This window comes from Lithobates pipiens, unplaced genomic scaffold (genome assembly GCF_037356315.1).
Source record: "Lithobates pipiens isolate NorthernLeopardFrog02 unplaced genomic scaffold, aLitPip1_a1.2 Scaffold_18, whole genome shotgun sequence".
Classification (NCBI taxonomy): domain Eukaryota; kingdom Metazoa; phylum Chordata; class Amphibia; order Anura; family Ranidae; genus Lithobates; species Lithobates pipiens.
In genome coordinates this window covers 141,139,893-141,160,533 of record NW_027507758.1, presented here as the reverse complement: position 1 = coordinate 141,160,533, position 20,641 = coordinate 141,139,893, and the positions used below count along the sequence as shown (strand labels likewise).

Here is a 20,641-nt window from a genome sequence, read left to right as displayed (position 1 = left end):
CAAGCCACAGTGGCTGTTGCACTGGTGCTTCATCAATGGCAGCTTTAGGGTCCTTTCACACGGGGCGGATCAGTTCTGATCCGCCCCGTGGATGTCCGTTTGCTCAGCGGGGATCACTCCGCCGATCCCCGCTGAGCAGGGAGATGACAGGTCTGTCTCCGCACACTGTGCAGGGACGGACCTGTCACAGCGCCGCTCTCCCCTATGGGAGATCGGATGACGACGGACCGCAGTGCCCGTCGTCATCCGATCCGATCCGCAGACGGATGGAAAAATAGCTTTTTCCTCCGTCACACTTTTTCGGATCGGAGCGGGTCGGATGTCAGCGGACATGTCACCGCTGACATCCGACGCTCCATAGACCTCTATGGAGCACCCGTTCAGGTCCGCCTGAAAAACTGACAGGCGGGCCTGAACGGGACGTTAGTGTGAAAGGGGCCTTACAGTGGAGTATCAAAAAGATAGCGACAATATGCTAGAAGGCAGGTGGGAGACTGAAATGGGCTAGAGGGGACTGTATTGGCTTGATGCAACCAAACCTGAAATTTTTGGTCATAAGACAAAACATTAGGTTTAACTTAATATTATATAACACCCGCACTAATATCAACAAACTCAAAAAGGAAAAATAATTATAAATAGTGCAGCTGCTGTCCTAAAACAAGTGATACTTGTTAATAAACCAAAATACCATAAAAATTAGACAGCTCTATTACATATAACAATTATATCACAAGTGAAAATTTAAATAAAAAAACACATCAATAAATAAGTCCACTACATTAGTGCACTTGTACTCTTTTCATCCCCAAGTTCATAAATCAAATAGTGTTCAGTGCTTTACCACATAAATCTACCGTGTCTCAACCAAAACAAATCACCTTGTGCGTTTTGAAACTCTCCACTACACAACTGACTCACCAGAAAAGATTTGACTTGCCAACAAGAAAGTCAATATGTGCTTTCTGTTATCAAATGTACCATTGGGATCCCTTTCACTCCTCCAAGGTATTAGTGGTAGTGATATATCTTCTTAATAAGTATTATGCTCCTTTAAGATAAGGTGACCAGATTTTTTAAATTAAATCCGGGGATATACAGTGGTGTGAAAAAGTGTTTGCCCCCTTCCTCATTTCCTGTTCCTTTGCATGTTTGTCACACTTAAGTGTTTCGGAACATCAAACCAATTTAAACAATATTCAAGGACAACACAAGTAAACACAAAATGCAATTTGTAAATGAAGGTGTTTATTATTAAAGGTGAAAAAAAATCCAAACCATCATGGCCCTGTGTGAAAAAGTGATTGCCCCCCTTGTTAAAACATACTATAACTGTGGTTGTCCACACCTGAGTTCAATTTCTCTAGCCACACCCAGGCCTGATTATTGCCACACCTGTTCACAATCAAGGCATCACTTAAATAGGAGCTGCTTGACACAGTAAGGTCCACCAGAAGATCCTTAAAAGCTACACATCATGCCGAGACCCAAAGAAATTCAGGAACAATTGAGAAAGAAAGTAATTGAGATCTATCAGTCTGGAAAGGGTTATAAAGCCATTTCCAAAGCTTTGGGAATCCAGCGAACCACAGTGAGAGCCATTATCCACAAATGGCGAAGACATGGAACAGTGGTGAACCTTCCCAGGAGTGGCCGGCCGCCCAAAATTACCCCAAGAGCGCAGCGACGACTCATCCAAGAGGTCACAAAAGACCCCACAACAACGTCCAAGGAACTGCAGGCCTCACTTGCCTCAGTTAAGGTCAGCGTTCATGCCTCCACCATCAGGAAAAGACTGGGCAAAAATGGCCTGCATGGCAGAGTTCCAAGGAGAAAACCACTGCTGAGCAAAAAGAACATCAAAGCTCGTCTCAATTTCTCCACAACACATCTTGATGATCCCCAAGACTTTTGGGACAACATTCTGTGGACCGATGAGACAAAAGTGGAACTCTTTGGAAGGTGTGTGTCCAAGTATATCTGGCGTAGAAGGAACACTGCATTTCATAAAAAGAACATTATACCAACAGTAAAATATGGTGGTGGTAGTGTGATGGTCTGGGGCTGTTTTGCTGCTTCAGGACCTGGAAGACTTGCCGTGATAAAAGGAACTATGAATTCTGCTGTCTACCAAGAGATCCTGAAGGAGAATGTCCGACCATCTGTTCGTGTACTCAAGCTGAAACGAACTTGGGTTCTGCAGCAGGACAATGATCCTAAACACACCAGCAAGTCCACCACCGAATGGCTGAAGAAAAACAAAATGAAGACTTTGGAGTGGCCTAGCCAAAGTCCTGACCTGAATCCTATTGAGATGTTGTGGTATGACCTTAAAAAGGCCGTTCATGCTCGAAAACCCTCTAATGTAACTGAATTAGGACAATTCTGCAAAGATGAGTGGGCCAAAATTCCTCCAGGACGCTGTAAAAGCCTCATTGCACGTTATCGCAAACGCTTGGTTGCAGTTGTTGCTGCTAAGGGTGGCTCAACCAGTTATTAGGTTTAGGGGGCAATCACTTTTTCACACAGGGCCATGATGGTTTGGATTTTTTTTCACCTTTAATAATAAACACCTTCATTTACAAATTGCATTTTGTGTTTACTTGTGTTGTCCTTGACTATTGTTTAAATTGGTTTGATGTTCCGAAACACAATTCCTACATTGACCTACCCGATTCCCTAACAGGATTTAAAACCAGAACAATCGTATAATGTTACCAAAGCACAGAGTAGCGCTGTGCCTTCTACCCTGCTTTCTAGGCAAAGCGGAAATGATGTAACGGAAGTCCCTCCCTACATGTTTTGTCAATTAAGCTCCTGCAACAGCACTTCAGCTAGTGATAAAACGAGTAGGGATGGACGTCTGTTACATCATTTCCACTTTGCCCGGCATGTGTGCTGGAGGGCACAGCTGCATTCCATAGATTGAAAAAAGCAATGTTTATAAGGGCTGACTAAATAGCTTTGTCTCTTTCCGCCAATCAGGAGAAGGGCCATTGTCTACTGGATAATCAAGGTTATTCTGCCAAGTCATAGAAGTAGCACCTTTCTCTGTGTGCTGGGGAACCCAGGCCTGCCATGTGAGTATTCAGCAGATTTTTGTTGATCAGTGTAAAATGAAAGGATAAGTAGTCCTGTATGTTGCAGCCATCAAATTTAGGTAAATATGGATCTGAAGCAGGTTAACTGCACTTAATTTGAAAATTTGCTTTAAAACCACTGCCATCCACAACCACAGTTGAACAAATGTTGGTCTATGTTTGTCATACTTGGAATGGCATCAGCAATTACTACAAAAAACACTTCAGGTGCTCAGTAGAAGACCAAAGGAACCTGCCATGGATGCCGGGTTCTAATAACGCCCTTGCCATTATGCTTACAGTATTTAAAAAGGCATTCACTAAACTGAAAAGAAAAGCAAACATCTTTTATCATTATGACTACAGTACTGTAAAAAGATGAAACTTGGTTGGTTTGTATACTGTAGGTTACTGCATTTTGAACATCGTTTTAGCTCCTTACATTGCCCCATTAAATATGCCCGTGTATGTAGTAAAGTGGTCATCAATACAATAACATGTGTGATTGAACACATACTTGGTGGAGCTTCAAAGACATCCGAATTGCTGGAGAAATAACAGTGTGTAATAAGTCCATATCCGCAAATACCCATTCTTCCTCCTTAGATATTCGATAATGTCCTTTAAATAAGGTATGAAGGCCATGGAGAAATGAATCCAAGCTGAAAAATGAGTATGTAAGCAGCTGTTAAGATAGGTTAGCTAGTATGCAAATATACAGTAGGTGAACCATAACTAAAACACTCAGAAATATATTGTTCTGTCTGTAAGTGACACCAATGTGACTTCTTTCTTCATTTCATGAGTATCAAGAAGAAAACTGAATATCCAATTTATCCAAATAGTTGTCAAAATGGAGTTTTATTGATGTGCCTAAATATATTCATGTCGAATTGTCCAGTCTATTGAGAACCATACAATACATGAATCAAGACTGCCTGCATTCCTAAATTGCATCATTTTATGAAGATGAGACAGATCTACACACAATTTTTAAGGAAAATTAAAATTTGTGAATTGCTGGAGAATACAATGGCGGGTGTTGCAATGTTGTGTCACATAATATTTGTGCATTTTATATCGAACGCAAATTTTCTGTAAAAAAATACACTTTAATAAATCTGAGGCCGCGTACACACGGGCGGATTGTCTGCCCAACTAAGTTCGGCAGACAATCCGACAGACAGTCCGTTCAAAATTTGCATGAACGGACTTGACCACACACGATGAGCAGACAGTCCGCTGAAAGCACGTACGATGGGACTAGAAAAACGACGTCCTATACACTGCAATGCAACCTTCGGCCGTGTAAACCCTTTCTGAGCATGCACCATACTTAGTCCGTCCAACTTGCCTACACACGAGCGGACTGTCCGCTGAAACCAAGTTTGGACGGACAAAACCAAGTTTGAACGGACTGTCTTACGGAAATTCCGTAAGACTTTGTTCGTCAGACTGTCCGCTGAAAAAGTCCGCTGAAGCCCACACACGAGCGGATTGTCAGCTGAAACACTGTTCAACGGACTAAGTTGGACAGACAATCCGCCCGTGTGTACGCGGCCTTAGTGTACATAAACACAATGTAATTTTTTGTAAAATATAAAAGATGATGTTACGCCGACTAAACAAATATCTAAACGTCACACTTTAAAACTGCGCACGTTCTTGAAATGGCAACAAACTGCAGTACATTAACTTATTCATAGGTGACACTTTGAAAGCCTTTACAGGTTACAGGTTTAGCGTTAAACAGGAGATCTAGCACTAAAATTATTGTTCTTACTCTAACCTCACATGTGTGGTACAATCTCATTTACATATGCATGTGAGACTTACATGCGTGTTCGCATTTGCGCATGAGAAAAACGGGGGCGCTTTACATTTTTTATTTTTTTTTATTTACACTACCCATTTATTTATTTTTTTAACTTTATTGCTATCACAAGGGAGGAACAAAAACTCTTCTGATTGCATGGGCAGTGAAAGTTTGGTTTGATCAGCTGCTTTATCAGCCGATAATGGCTTGTAAACAAATAAACAGATACCAGAAGTCAAAATGACACTCACTGCCTGGAATTCATTTTTTTTTTATTTTTCTTTCACAGCACTACTATAGTCTTTCAAGGCAGAATGTTTGGGGTGTAAATGATACATCCTATTGGTTAACTTATGGTAATAAAGATGCAAGCATTTGGGACCTGATTGAACTCAGGGGTCCTGAATACTTGCATCTTTAATAATATAAGCTTATCATTAAAGGGTATCATTTAAACTCCATAGATAAATAGGTATGTTACTAATGCTTTTATAGTGAAGACAGATGGGTCCAGTGGGCATATAAATAGGAATTAAAGCCAGATTAGGTCCTGATTAAAACAAAAAAGTAAAAGAAAATATACAGAAGGTGCAGGAAACATACAGTCATGGCCAAAAATATTGGCACCCCTGCATTTCTGTCAGATAATGCACCACTTGGCCCAGAAAATTGATGCAATTACAAATGTTTAGGCATGCTTAAGTTTATTTCTTTTGTTTGTATTGGTATGACACAAAAAAAGTAGAGAAACAAAAACCCAAATTTGACACATTCCACACAAAACTCCAAAAATAGACTGGACACATTTATTGGTACCTTTTTAAAACTGTAAGAAATAATTTCATTCCGAGTTTGTGATGCTCCTGTAATTTAACTCACCTGTATTAATTAACAGGTGCTGACAATATAAAAATCACACCAGCAACCAGTTAAAATGGTGAAAAATTGACTCAACCTTTCTGTTGATTCTGTGTGCCACACAGAGCATGGAGAAGAGAAAAACCAGCAAAGAATTGTCTGAGGATCTGAGAACAAAAATTGTGGAAAAACAAATCTCAAGGTTACAAGCCCATTTCCAGAGATGTGCCACCTGCTCATCCAAACTTGAATGCATTTCACTCCTTATAGAGCTTAAAGCAGAACTTTACCCATAACAGTTTGATAACAAATAATATTTCCTGACAAGCTCCATGGCAGCATATGTTTGGGTAGCCTTGCCCTCGCTTCTACCCCATAGGACCTCACTCCCATACATTTTCAGGCTGAGCCAGAGGCCGTGTCCAATTTTTGTGATACTCACTTATAGGATCATTTTGTATGAAGTGTTCTGACACTTGTTGCTTACAAGTTAAAATCCGTATTTTTTGATAGAAAATTACTTAGAACCCCCAAACATAATATATATTTTTTAGCAGAGACCCTAGAGAATAAAATGGTGATATTTTATGTTTATTTTTTAAAGAAATACACTTTTATGAATTAAAAAAAACTAAAAAAAACAGTAAATTTAGCGCAATGTTTTTGTATAATGTGAAAGATGATGTTACACTGAGTAAATAGATACCTAGCATGTCATACTTTAAAATTGCATACACTCGTGGAATGGTGATAAACTACGGTACTTAAAAATCTCCATAGGTGACACTTTAAAAATGTCTACAGGTTACCAGTTTACAGTTACAGAGGAAGTCTAATAATAGAATTATTGCACTTGCGGCAATACCTCACATGTATGGGTTGGAACACTGTTTACATTTACATGTGCGACTTACATATGTGTTCGCTTCTGTGCACGAGCACGGAGGGATGGGGCGCCTTAAATTTTTTATTTTGTTTTCTTATTATTTTTTTTTTACACTGTCCCTTTAAAAAAAAAAATCTGATCCTTTTTATTGCTGTCACAAGGAATGTAAACAGTGACAGCTAGTCTTTATGTAGAGATCTGGGCTCTATAAGAACTCAAATCCCTTCTTAAAAGCATTCAAACTGACAAGTTTGGCTGTTTTAAATCCTCAATTTTTTTTTAAATTTGGTGCCTATAAGTCTTCAGTAAACCAGAAGTGATGTCATTAAATCACTTCTGGGTTACTAGATCCGTGTCCCGATCAAAGACGATGCCGGTTGGTCACTCGGGTCTCCGGGTAGGATGGGAGAGTCAGGGCAAGCCACGGAGGGCGGCAGGAGGGGGGGTAATGTATCGGGTGTTATCACAAGAAAGCCGATCGTCGGCCCTAAAAAACAGTACCGGGGTGCAGCTACAGGCATCACCCCGGTACAACCCCTTCAAGCCAAAGGTCGCATATTTGCGTTACATGGGCGTAAAGGGGTTTAATAAGTAATCTTATGTATGTGCTGTAAATTGCCACAAACATTGCTCCAGTTTCTTCTTGCTGAAGGCTGCCATTTTGTTGAAGCCCAAAACAGTCACTTCTTTATTGGAAGCTTTCCACCTCTCCTTATTCTCAAAAACTATATGTCACGTTTAATTAAAATATGTACATTTCCATCCCTGATTGTATGTCTTAGGTCAGATAGAAAGGAAGGCTGACAGAAGATTTACAGTGCTGAAGCTCAAAGGCTACCATGAGTGAGAAAGGAGAGAAAATCAGGCAGTTGGTTAAGACACGATCCTTATAACTTAACTCTTTTGTGTCTCCCTGGCAGCAGTTTGTCCTACTACCTCTGCTGCTTTTCTTTTCACCCTCCCTAATCTGTGTTCCCTTAGTACAGTCTGTGTCATTCCTGTTACTTTCTTCCCTCTTCAGCAACAGTAAATCTTAAAGCTGATCAGACACTAGTGCAGAGGTCTCAAACTGGCGGCCCCCCAGTTGTTGCAAAACTACCCATGAAGCATGGTCCTAAAATTGTGCTAACTATTGCAGTTAACACATCTAAAAATTGGTAAGCTACAATTAAAATCTTTTGTTTTTGGGTTTAATACCATTTTAACCACTTCCCGCCCAGCCTATAGAAAAATGACGGCTAGCGGTGGTTCAGTTATTCTGACTGGGCGTCTTGGTAAAGATCCTCTGACGAAAACTCTTTACCATGTGATTAGCCATGTCAAAAACACACCTGATCACAGTGTAAACAGGATTAACCACTTTTATCGGCTTTTCCTCACTCGCGTCTGACAGACCCGAGTAGAGGAGAGGTCTGTGCTGATTGTTTATCAGTGCAGCCCCCCCGGTGGATGCCCACACTGGACCACCAGGGATGCCACCAGGACCACCAGGGCACCCACCACACATTGAGGAGCAGGTATGCCCCCCATGGCCACCAGGGATGCCACACAGTGCCCTAAAAGATGACAATCAGTGCCCACAAATGGGGCCAGTCAGTGCCCACTATGAATGCCTGCCAGATGTCTCCTCATCAGTGATGTCCAGCAGTGCCACCCATCAGTGTCCATCAGTGCCACCTAACAGTGCCCATCCATGCCCATCAGTGCCACCCATAAGTACCCATCAGTGCAGCCTTTCAGTGCCGCCTATGAGTGCCCATCAGTGCCGCCTATCAATGCCAATCAGATTACAAAATTTTATAACAGAAACAAAGAAAAACTAAAAAAAAAAAAAATTTTGGTCTTTTTTTATTTGTTGCGCAAAAAATAAAAACCCAGCAGTGAGCAAATACCACCAAAAGAAAGCGCTATTTGTGGGAACAAAAGGATAAAAAATTAGTTTGGGTACAGTGTAGCATGACCGCACAATTGTCATTAAAAGTGCGACAGCGCTGAAAGCTAAAAATTGTCTTGGGCAGGAAGGGACGAAAGTGCCTGGTATTGAAGTGGTTAATCATTCACCCCAAAGTTACCGAGCCCCTCATCTTTCCACTGAGAAATTATATTTATTGAAAGTTTATATATATATATATATATATATATATATATATATATATATATATATATATATATATATATATTTTTTTTTTTTTATATCCATATATACTTCTAAGCCCTTGTACACACGGTCGGATAATCTGTCGGATTGCGTCTTATCGGACCGTGTCGTTGGATAATCCGACTGTGTGTGGTATGCATCGGACTGATTCCGTCCGAATCTCCGTCCGACCCAATTTTCCAACATGTTGGAAATATTTCCCGACCAACTGGGCCGGACGGACCTAATCCGATGTGTAGAGCCTTTTCATCGGACCAAGTGCCACGCATGCTCAGATCAAATTCCTACATCAAAGCTATTGGCTACTAGCCTGAACGTAGTCCCATCATAACGAAATTATGTCATCATGTTCTGAAAGATCGGATTTTTCGCCAACTTGGCACGACCGTGTGTATGCAACAGTTTCGGACAAGATCCGACGGACAAAATCCGACAGGCAAAATCCGACGGATTTGGTTGTGGAAATCTCCGACCGTGTGTACAGGGGCTAAGAAGGTCTCCATTTACTGTATATATACACACATGTATACCTAATTGTGCGCAGACAATTAATACCTGCAATATCACTACATAAACAATCCTTTTTTTTATCTAGTATTATAATTGGGGGAAAAAAAGAAAAGTATTCAATAAAACATCCCCTTCAATATTAAGCCCACTTAGTAAGCAAGAATTCAAAGCAAAAATACAAAATACTTGATGACTATATAATTTAGAAAACCTTTTCTGATAAGTCTGTCTATATGTTTGTATGACTTGTATTTTCATGGAATTCATATTATAAAAAAATATTTAGACACATTGGTTTGCTTGTCTGTGCTAATATTTCGTAAAAGGTTTTGTAATCTGTCACTCTATCTGCTCATCATAAGACCAACATACCACACTTCTTGTAGGCGATGACATATCACATATTGTAAATATCCAAAATAAAGGGCAGCGTTAAAAAACTTAAAAGTTACAACAATAATACAGGGCAACAATCAGAAAATAGAGGTCTCTGTGAACATATCTTCATCAAAAAAATAGTTGTGCGTCAAAATGAGAAATATACAAAAAATTTGCATTATACTACACTACACAATACTAAATTATTACATTATACATTAAAAGCTTAAAGGGGTTGTAAAGTTTTTTTTTTTTTTTTAAATAACAAACGTGATATACTTACCTCCTCTGTACATAGATTTTGCACAGAGTGGACCTGGTCCTCTTCTCCTGGGGTCCCCCAGCAGCGTTCCTGGCTCCATCCCGCATCGAGTGCCCCCTTGGAGACCCGCATTCCCAGGGGGCACCCATAGAGGGTGCGCTCCAGAGTCCTGCCACTGCGTCCATTTAGATAGACAGCAGGACTCAGCCCTGCCCCCGGCTTCTGCGTCAATGGATTTGATTGACAGCAGAAGGAGCCAATGGCTGCTGCTACTATCAATCTGTGCAATGAAGACCCGAGACATCGGCTGGAGCTGCTGGGCTTGTTCTCGCCGATGGAAAGACCGGGTTCAGGTATGTAAAAGGGGGGCTCTGGGGGGCTACTGCACTACAGAAGGTTTTTCACCTTAATGCACAGAATGCATTAAGGTGAAAAACCTCATGGGTATACAGCCCCTTTAAATAAAGTGTCCATAATGGTCAATATAATCCCACTTGAAGTGACAAAATAAAAATGCAATCATAAGGAACAGTGCAATGTCCATAGACCAACATGCACCAATTTGCCCTTTCCTCTTTCTCCTGCTGTATTTTAGTTTATTGTACATAAAAATGTTTTGCATTTTATTTGCCATTTTATTTATATAGATGTTTAAATAGTATAGAAACTTTTAAATTGATATTTCTTTATTTTATTTTTATATATATGGATATAAGGATATGATATATTAGCTTTAGCGTATTTTCTTAGCTATTGTTATGACAGATTTTAGATTAGTGGCTGTTTTGTTAAATGTGCAATATGGCTGGTCAGATGTTTATAGCTCTGCCATGGTTACGTGAATGACAAATTGTTGCTCTATGGCAACCTTGTAATGAAAGAGTCTATATCAGTGTGAACAACATGTTGGGCCTCCTACCCTCTGATGAAGTCTGGTATGGACGCAACGTATTAGCTGGAGCCAAGTTTTTTGTGCACCTTCTTTAAGAAGATTTTAATTTATTTTTATTCTTTATGGACTCTTTATGAACTGTTTGTACATATTGAATGTTTGGCACTGACACTTTATTATGACTTGTATGCCTTTATAGTCACATATGGATATTAGTTTCATAAGCAGCACTATCACATAGATATTATTTAAATGTTGTTGATGTGGGAACATATAGATGATAGCAGCAACTTTTTTTAGATTTTTTTTTCACTTACCACTAGATGGCAACTATTTGATTGTTTTTTTTCTTAGTATAGAGATAATACAAGCTTTATATAAGAAGAGATTAATAACAGTACATAGATCCAATGTACAAACAGGTATTACCAGCAAAGACCTTGATAAGAGCTCTGGTGGAATTGTGTACATACCTGGGTATTCGGGTATACATGAATGTTGCCGCAAAGTCTAGTTGCAGGGGCACCAAACGGATGATATGGTGCCTGTCTTTGTATCAGAGACTTAAAGGAGTTGTAAACGCTCAAGGTTTTTCACCTTAATGCATACAATGCATTAAGGTGAAAAACCTTCTGTGCTGTAGCTGCCCCCCAGATCCTCCCTTTTTCTTACCTGAACCCGATCAATCCAGTGACGAGCATGAGCCCGGAAGCTCCAGCTGCTGTCTGAGGTCCTCATTAGATAGACTGATAGCAGCAGAAGCTATTGGCTCCCGCTGCTGTCAAACAAATCCAGAGGCACGGGGGCATCCAATGAAGAGGAGTCAAGAGAACCGCCTGGACACCCCAGAAAAGGAGGATCCGGGCCGCTCTGTGCAAATCCCTTGCACAGAGCAGGTAAGTATGACATGTTTGTTATTTTACAAAAAAAAAAACTAACCTTTACAATCACTTTAAGGATAAGATAATTGGTCACAGGGTATCCTCCAACTGTTGTCTGACCAGCCTGGAATGGGACTTCTCACTGGGTGGAACTGTGGTTGGGCAATGGAACTTTAGACCCTCCCTAGTAGTTTATAATAGTTTTTTTCTGGTCTGGTTGAAAATATAACAGCAACAACTCCATGGACAGGACATGTTTTCTCTGTCTACTTCCTGGAAACTCTCCTTTTGTAAAGATATCAAAGTTCTCCATTCTTGTTTTCTGACCCTGCTATCAGGGACAGAAAGCGATGTACATAAATGCCTATATGACAGTAGGAAGCACAGCCACTTCGAATTACAGAGAGTAAATGGCAGCAGATGCCTACAAATACTTATTTTTCCTTTGCCTTGAGTTATATACAGTATTTTCTTTTACTTATCATGTAAACTCCAAACTTTCTGAATTTTTTTTCACAAAATGCAAGATCTACCTGAAAGACAAGTGATGTGTTGCTGCCGCCAAAAGTCTTCTGCCCAGAATACACAGTCCAAAGGAAATTGTTACCAGAAAGGAGTCTTCATCACAGTCCACTTTCTAAAATAATTTAAAACCAATGTTGCATTAAACACAGTGTTAGATAATGAACAACCTCATCAAAATGCAGTGCATTCAACCTTAAAAATGATGTGTATTAAAACCAGATTTTTGACCATAACCAAAGCACTTGGTCTGTGACTTAAAACCATGATTTCCATTACTTAAAGAGGAAGTAATGAATATCACCACTCTGAAGCTTCTTTTCATTTAGTCCATTATAATAAGTAATTATCAATCTATATCCACTGTAATCCAGCCCAAATTGCATATTACTTACTGTTTAAAGAAACTTTAAAAACTTGTTTTCAGGGGTAAGGCAGCGCCATCTTAAGTATTGACTTCTGAGTCCACAGTGGAGAGTATTTCCGCCCTTACATTGAGCACTTCCTGTACTGTTAACCAAGCCTCCTTCTCAATCCAACGTTTCTATGGCAACCCTGCTTCCCTGTTCATAGCTGACTTGTTTTATTTCATAGTATTTACTTGTGCTGATTATCTAGTGTTTGCCTGTGTGAGTCCTATCAGCTTCAACTGATAAGACTGCAGTTATTTCTGTCACATGGCCTGCTTTACACTGCATGTTAGGTCACATGGTGTGTAGGAGGAAGCTCTGAGTGATTCTGCAGTCTTCTGGGAGTTCAGTTTTGTGTGCCGTAGGAAGTCCTGATAACACATAGAGAGTGTGCCGTAAATCATGGGAGATCTGGATATGCTCAGTGATGTCATTCTAAAGAACAAAAAGGATTACAATAATACTAAGCAAGTAAGGAGATACCTACAAGCAGTGTTCATTGGGGTTTTTTATGCTGATTTACATGGGGCAAAGTTGTGGGGGAGGGTTTACAACCACTTTAAAGCAATACTAAACTCTGGTTTAAAAATAAAACTGGTGGCTATGTTCATTCTTCATGGTCCCATTGTATGTAGGAATGTAGCCAGCTTCTATTGCTCGGTCCTGAGATGGACTACTAGAGAGTATGGACTATGGGATTTGTGGTATGCATAGAGCAGTGTACAGTACATGACCGCAAATAATGTGTGTGCTGTTACACTAGTGAGAATTTACATAGATAATTTCTTAGCCATTGTTTATTTGGCTTTTGTATAATTGTTAATACACCAACATCTTGTGCTTATTTTGGTTATTGCACCATCTTTTCCTGTGTCCCACCCATTTTGTGATGCATTTCCTGTTCCTTCACTCTTTGTTTTGTGAGGATAAATATGGCCACTTGTTTCTAGGCCTATGCAACCTGCTTGCATCCGGGAACACATTACAATGTTTTGACCTGCAAATACCATCTTTCAATCATCTGCACATCTTGTAGTCTGCTATACCTTCTGCTTTCAATAAAGATCTTCGCTGATGGTGAGGTGTTTGGTGAGTTCAACTATCTGATAAATAGGGATTGTATCTGCTTATACAGGCCAGGCATAAAGGTCTCAGCAAGGGATAAATCACTATTACAACAGTTGGAGTCAGAACAGTCAAAACATGTGGTAGAATTCCTACAGCCTGCTGTGTATATGTGTGTGTGTGTCCAAGCTGCAATCTAGCTCAGTGCCAGCTGCCATCTTGTGAAAGCACATGGTTGCACAAGCTTTCTGCACGTCACCTGTGAATGTTGAAAACTGTTTCTCTGCATTGGACTGTATTATCCCTCCTTTCTAAGATGCTGTTCTTCATCTTAAAGAAACCGTAATCATTTTTTGCAAAACTTCAAAAAAATTGTCTAGACAAGGTTCTGAACAATCTTTTATTACTGAATTGTCACAAATACATCATGCCTCTGACCACAAAGATGTACAGGGATCAGATTCTGCAGGAATCGCAACCCAAAAGCACAATAATATCAACACAAAAACATAGATAAAACTATGAAACCACTAGAGGTAAGTTCTCAAGCAATCTGTCAGATCTATGGGACAGAACTACATACTGCATGTCAGTTTTGCCATGCTTTAATGATCAACCGGCTGAACTAAGAGACTCTATAGATCGCCTGATGAGAAAAGGTGTTTGGCCATCTGATAAAGACTCTCCGTGGTGATTGTATCTACTTATACAGGCCAGGCATAGAGGTCTCAGCAAGGGACAAGTCACTACTACAACAGTTGGAGTCAGAATACTGTGCCCTGCTCATTCCAAACAAACAGAATTTAGTAGAAAAATTAGAGGTACAGGATCTGGGGGGGGGGGGGGGTCATTACAAGGAGGCAGAAAAACACAGAAAGAAACAATTTAATGAAAAATAGATTAAAGGTGATAAAGTATTGGATGTGTATGGATTATTTTCCTGGGATAAGGTTATAGTTTAGTGTCACGTTAAGCCTTCTACTGATTTTAAATGTACAATAGTGATGTAAACAGTAGGAACTCTAAACAGGAATGCACAGAGATTGTGGGCTGCATATGTGGCCTGTTATAGAGGATTTTAACAACAAGTTATGTGGTACTAAGGAGGCTTGAAAAACGAGATCTTCATAGATAATTCCAGGTGTGTATTAGACTGGTAGGAGGGGACATGCCAAATATGTGTAACTGCCCTTTTAGCACAGTTACACAGTTACACTTGGGTTGACTGTATTTGGCCTTTAAGTTAGCTAGTTAGCAAACACTTGAGCTGAGAAAATGCAAGCTCAGCAAGTTTAACAGACTAGTTAGAAAATACTTTTTTTAAAGTTTTTTTCAAAATACAGTATCTCACCAAAGTGAGTACACCCCCACATTTTTGTAAATATTTTATTATATCTTATCATTTGACAACACTGAAGAAATTACACTTTGCTACAATGTAAAGTATAACAGTGTAAATATGCTGTCCCCTCAAAATAACAACACGCAGCCATTAATGTCTAAACCGCTGGCAACAAAACAGAGTGCACCCCTAAGTGAAAATGTCCAAACTGGGCCCAAAGTGTCAATATTTTGTGTGGCCACCATTATTTTCCAGCACTGCCTTAACCCTCTTGGACATGGAATTCACCAGAGCTTCACAGTTTGCCACTGGAGTCCTCTTCCACTCCTCCATGATGACATCATGGACCTGGTGGATGTTAGAGACCTTGCACTCCTCCACCTTCCGTTTGAGGATGCCCCACAGATGCTCAACGGGGTTTAGGTCTGGAGACATGATTGGCATGCTTGGCCAGTCCTCAGCTTCTTTACCAAGGCAGTGGTAGTCTTGGAGGTGTGTTTGGGTTTATGTTGGAATACTGCCCTGCAGCCCAGTCTCCTAAGGGAAGAAATCATGCTCTGCTTCAGTATGTCACAGTACATGTTGGCATTCATGGTTCCCTCAATGAACTGTAGCTTCACAGTGTCGGCAGCACTCATGCAGCCCCAGACCATGACAATCCCACCACCATGCTTGACACACTTGTCTTTGTACTCCTCACCTGGTTTCCACCACACACACTTTACACCATCTGAACCAAATAAGTTTATCTTGGTCTCATCAGACCACAGCACATGGTTCCAGTAATCCATGCCCTTAGTCTGCTTGTCTTCAGCAAACTGTTTGCGGGCTTTATTGTGCATCATCTTTAAAAGAGGCTTCCTTCTGGGATGACAGCCATGCAGACCAATTTGATGCAGTGTGTGGCGTATGGTCTGAGCACCTACAGGCTGACTGACCTCCCACCCCTCTGCAGCATTGCTAGCAGCACTCAAATGTCTATTTACCAAAGACAACCTCTGGATATGATGCTGGGCATGTGTACTTAAATTCTTTAGTTGACCATGGCAAGGCCTGTTCTGAATGAAACCTGTCCTGTTAAACCTCTGTATGGTCTTGCCCACCGTGCTGCAGCTCAGTTTCAGGGTCTTGGCAATCTTCTTATAGCTTAGGCCATCTTTATGTAGAGCGACAATTATTTTTTTCAGCTCCTCAGAGAGTGAGAGTAATAACACCAAATTTAACACACCTGCTCCCCACCTGAGACCTTGTAACACTAACGAGTCACATGACACCGGGGAGGGAAATTTGGACATTTTCACTTAGGGGTGTACTCACTTTTGTTGCCAGAGGTTTAGAAATGAATGGCTATGTGTTGAGTTATTTTGAGGGGACAGCAAATTTACACTGTTATACAAGCTGTAAACTCACTAATTTACATCGTAGCAAAGGCCGCGTACACACGGGCGGACTGTTCGCCCAACCTTGTTCGGCAAACAGTTTCATCAAACAGTCCGCTCAAAATTTGCATGAGCGGACTTGCCCACACACGAGCGGACTGTTTGACGAACAAGGTTGGGCAAACAGTTCGCTCAACTTTTGAAATGAACGGACTCGCCCACGTAAGGCGGAGGCAAATCCGCCCATTTCGAGTGCGTGTACAGGTAGGCGGGGCCCGCGAAGGAGACGTCGCGGGCTCCGCCGCCTGGAATGGGCTTAAAGGGGAACCCCCAACGCCGAAAAAAATCGGCGTGGGGGTTCCCCCCAAGTCCACACCAGACCCTTGTCCGAGCACGCTACCCGGCCGGCCAGGAAAAGGGGGCGAGCGAGCGCGCCCCCCCTCCTGAGCCGTACCAGGCCGCGTGCCCTCAACATGGGGGGTGCCTTGGGGAAGGGGGGGCCGCGCGGCCCCCCCACCCCAAAGCACCTTGTCCCCATGTTGATGAGGACAAGGGCCTCTTCCCGACAACCCTGGCCGTTGGTTGTCGGGGTCTGCGGGCGGGGGGCTTATCGGAATCCGGGAGCGCCCTTTAAGAAGGGGGCCCCCGGATACCGGCCCCCCACCCTATGTGAATGAGTATGGGGTACAATGTACCCCTACCCATTCACCTGTGAACTAAAGTACAATAAAAAACACAACACAGAGAAAAAATATTTTATTGCACAGCTCCGGGGGTCTTCCGTCTTCGGGGGTCTTCTCGCCGGACTCCTCCACTATGTGTGTGTAGCTCTTTTGCTAGCGGAGGAGTCCGGCTTTCTTCCTCCCCGCCGCCGGCCTCTTCTCCCGACTTCGGGGGTCTTGTCCCCCTCTTCGGTTCTTCTGCCGGGCCACCGCGCCTGGTCCGGTGGCCCGGTCTTCTGTCGCCGTCTTCCGTTCTTCTGTCGCCGCCTTCGGTTCTTCTGCCGGGCCACCGCGCCTTCTTGTAGCTCTTTTACAGGCGGTGGCCCGGTCTTCTGTCGCCGCCGCCGCCTTCCGTTCTTGTTCTTCTTCTTGTTCTTCTTCTTCTCCTGGAGATGTTGACTCGACGAGCTCTCCGGCCGGAATGCCAGAGCCGCGCTGTGCGGTCACTTATATAGTGACAATGGGGCGGTGTCACATGGTATATGTCACATGGGTTGGTCACATGGTGACCCCGCCCCCTTACGATGTCATAGTCCCCATGTGACATCAACCCATGTGACCAACCCATGTGACATATACCATGTGACACCGCCCCATTGTCACTATATAAGTGGCAGCGGAGCGTGTCCCTGGCATTCCGGCCGGAGAGCTCGTCGAGTCAACATCTCCAGGAGAAGAAGAAGAACAAGAAGAAGAACAAGAACGGAAGGCGGCGGCGGCGACAGAAGACCGGGCCACCGCCTGTAAAAGAGCTACAAGAAGGCGCGGTGGCCCGGCAGAAGAACCGAAGGCGGCGACAGAAGAACGGAAGACGGCGACAGAAGACCAGGCCACCGGACCAGGCGCGGTGGCCCGGCAGAAGAACCGAAGAGGGGGACAAGACCCCCGAAGTCGGGAGAAGAGGCCGGCGGCGGGGAGGAAGAAAGCCGGACTCCTCCGCTAGCAAAAGAGCTACACACAGATAGCGGAGGAGTCCGGCGAGAAGACCCCCGAAGACGGAAGACCCCCGGAGCTGTGCAATAAAATATTTTTTCTCTGTGTTGTGTTTTTTATTGTACTTTAGTTCACAGGTGAATGGGTAGGGGTACATTGTACCCCATACTCATTCACATAGGGTGGGGGCCGGTATCCGGGGGCCCCCTTCTTAAAGGGCGCTCCCGGATTCCGATAAGCCCCCCGCCCGCAGACCCCGACAACCAACGGCCAGGGTTGTCGGGAAGAGGCCCTTGTCCTCATCAACATGGGGACAAGGTGCTTTGGGGTGGGGGGGCCGCGCGGCCCCCCCTTCCCCAAGGCACCCCCCATGTTGAGGGCACGCGGCCTGGTACGGCTCAGGAGGGGGGGCGCGCTCGCTCGCCCCCCTTTCCTGGCCGGCCGGGTAGCGTGCTCGGACAAGGGTCTGGTGTGGACTTGGGGGGAACCCCCACGCCGATTTTTTTCGGCGTTGGGGTTCCCCTTTAAGCCCATTCCAGGCGGCGGAGCCCGCGACGTCTCCTTCGCGGGCCCCGCCTACCTGTACACGCGCTCGAAATGGGCGGACTTTCCGAGCGGGAACAGTCCGCTCATTTCGAAAGTACAGCGGACAAGCCCACACACGGGCGGACTGTTCGCTCAAACACAGTTTCAGCGGACAGTTTTTCGGAATTTCCGAAAGACTTTGTCCGTCCAACTGTCCGCTGAAACTGTCCGCTGAAAGCCCACACACGAGCGGACTGTCCGCCCAAACACTGTTCAGCGGACAAGGTTGGGCGAACAGTCCGCCCGTGTGTACGCGGCCAAAGTGTCATTTCTTCAGTGTTATCACATGAAAACCACTATTCCTGCTCTTTTTCAGAATGTATTTGTGCCCTCTCCTATATTGCCTCTGAGCAAGGGAAATTTTTTCTGAAACATGTCAGACCAAAGGAGAAAATCTACGTTCATTGGAATTTGTAATAATGCATTATGAACATACTTTGTGTCTTATAAATGTACTGTACAAACTGCTGCTATGTTTGTCACTACACGTGTTTTAAAACAAAATTTTTCTAAATAAATGATATTTTATGATACATGATTTTTTTTTCTGTTCGCCCATAAAGTCCCAAGGGGGTACTTGTGGCCCTTTTTTAGGGTCACTTTATAATAAATGTCTGGGATGTTGGCAACATTCGAGTGAGAGTAGAACAACTCTCCTTGTGGTTCACCATTTATATGAAAAAATATAATAAAATATTTATAAAAATGTGAGGGGGGTGCAATTGTGTATTTTGGTTTCGGACTGCCCTAGGCAAGACTGAAATCGTGCACCCCCCCATTTAAATTTGTCCCACCCCTTCCTGTCCGTTGACACCCATTTTTTTTGGGGGGGGGGTTACTTTGGAGAGACATCACGAGTCTAAGCAGACTTTTAATGACTCTTTGTTGAGACAGAGAAAGGGACTGAAGACAGTACGCTCTGTGGTCTGTATAGAGACTCCTATTCATTCATAAAATGAGATATAGCAAACAGTGTTTACTATTTGTCAATTTGTGAATGAAATATAGTAAACACAATTTGCTATGTGTTAGTGATTAATGAATACAGAATCGATCAGTACTGTGATCACTGTTTGTATTCTTTCAGGAAAGGGGCTGCTAACACATGTTTACCAACTCCCCCGGCTCTCCATCCAGGGGGGTTGAAGGGCTGACCAGCCGCTGCACAGAGCAGCCCTCCTTGCTCTTCATCCATCCACAGTTCCTGCACCAGCAGCGGCTGCAGCTGGTGGATGGGGAAGGTGTGAGAGCCAGCCAGCGTCTGTACAGAGCAACTCCCTGCCTATCCACATCTAATGCATTAGCAGTTGCGGGAGGGGAAGAGCTGGCCAGCAGTTACATGGAAGGGGCAACTGGCAATTAGGGAGGTGGGGTCGCTAAAGGGAGGGGCGAGGGGGCAGAGAGGGATCTATTTGGACAAACGAATCCCTCTATGGATGCCCTGCAGCTCCCAAAGTTAGCGGGAGGGCAGAGGGGGGAAGCCGACAGCTGCAGGGCATCGGTTTTGCGGGGGTCATTGCAGCAGGGTGAAGTGTCAGAAAGAGGTAGCCTGGAGGTGGTAGCGCTGCCCCCCTAAAAAATCCCGTCCAAGGCAAGTGCCTTGTTTGCCTTGTGACAGATACGCCCCTGGAGGGGTGTACTCACTTTTGTGGGATACTGTATATGAATATGCAAAGAAGCAGACAAGAATTTACCATACCTTTGAATTTTGTTTAGCACAGTACTGAATCCAGTCCATATAAACACTGCAGAAGCTGGCTCTTGTAATACCTTGCAGGCATGGTATGTAGTCTTCATCTATGTTAATATTGAACATTGTGTGGTCATTTTCCACATGGTCCCACTTTGTGAAAGATTGTAAAGCCTTTTGCATTGATTGATCACTTAGCCAATGAAGAAGCTTTGGTGAACACGTTGCAAAGTATATTATGCTCTGTAGACAAACACATTTATTGCATTACT

At 43.1% G+C, this 20,641-nt stretch overlaps 1 protein-coding gene across 2 annotated transcripts in view; it reads right to left on the bottom strand.

Moving 5' to 3' along the window:
* The window catches only part of PCNX2 (pecanex 2), a 272,275-nt gene that overhangs the window by 32,627 nt on the left and 219,007 nt on the right, over positions 1-20,641 (bottom strand). The window contains exons 26-28 of one of the 2 annotated variants that reach the window (XM_077486198.1): positions 20,379-20,612; positions 12,255-12,358; positions 3,598-3,742 (exon numbers count right to left, since the gene is read on the bottom strand). In XM_077486198.1, the coding sequence (XP_077342324.1) occupies positions 3,598-3,742; positions 12,255-12,358; positions 20,379-20,612 (483 nt within the window). The remainder of the gene's footprint in view (positions 1-3,597; positions 3,743-12,254; positions 12,359-20,378; positions 20,613-20,641) is intronic. The other variant, XM_077486199.1, reaches the window with a different exon arrangement.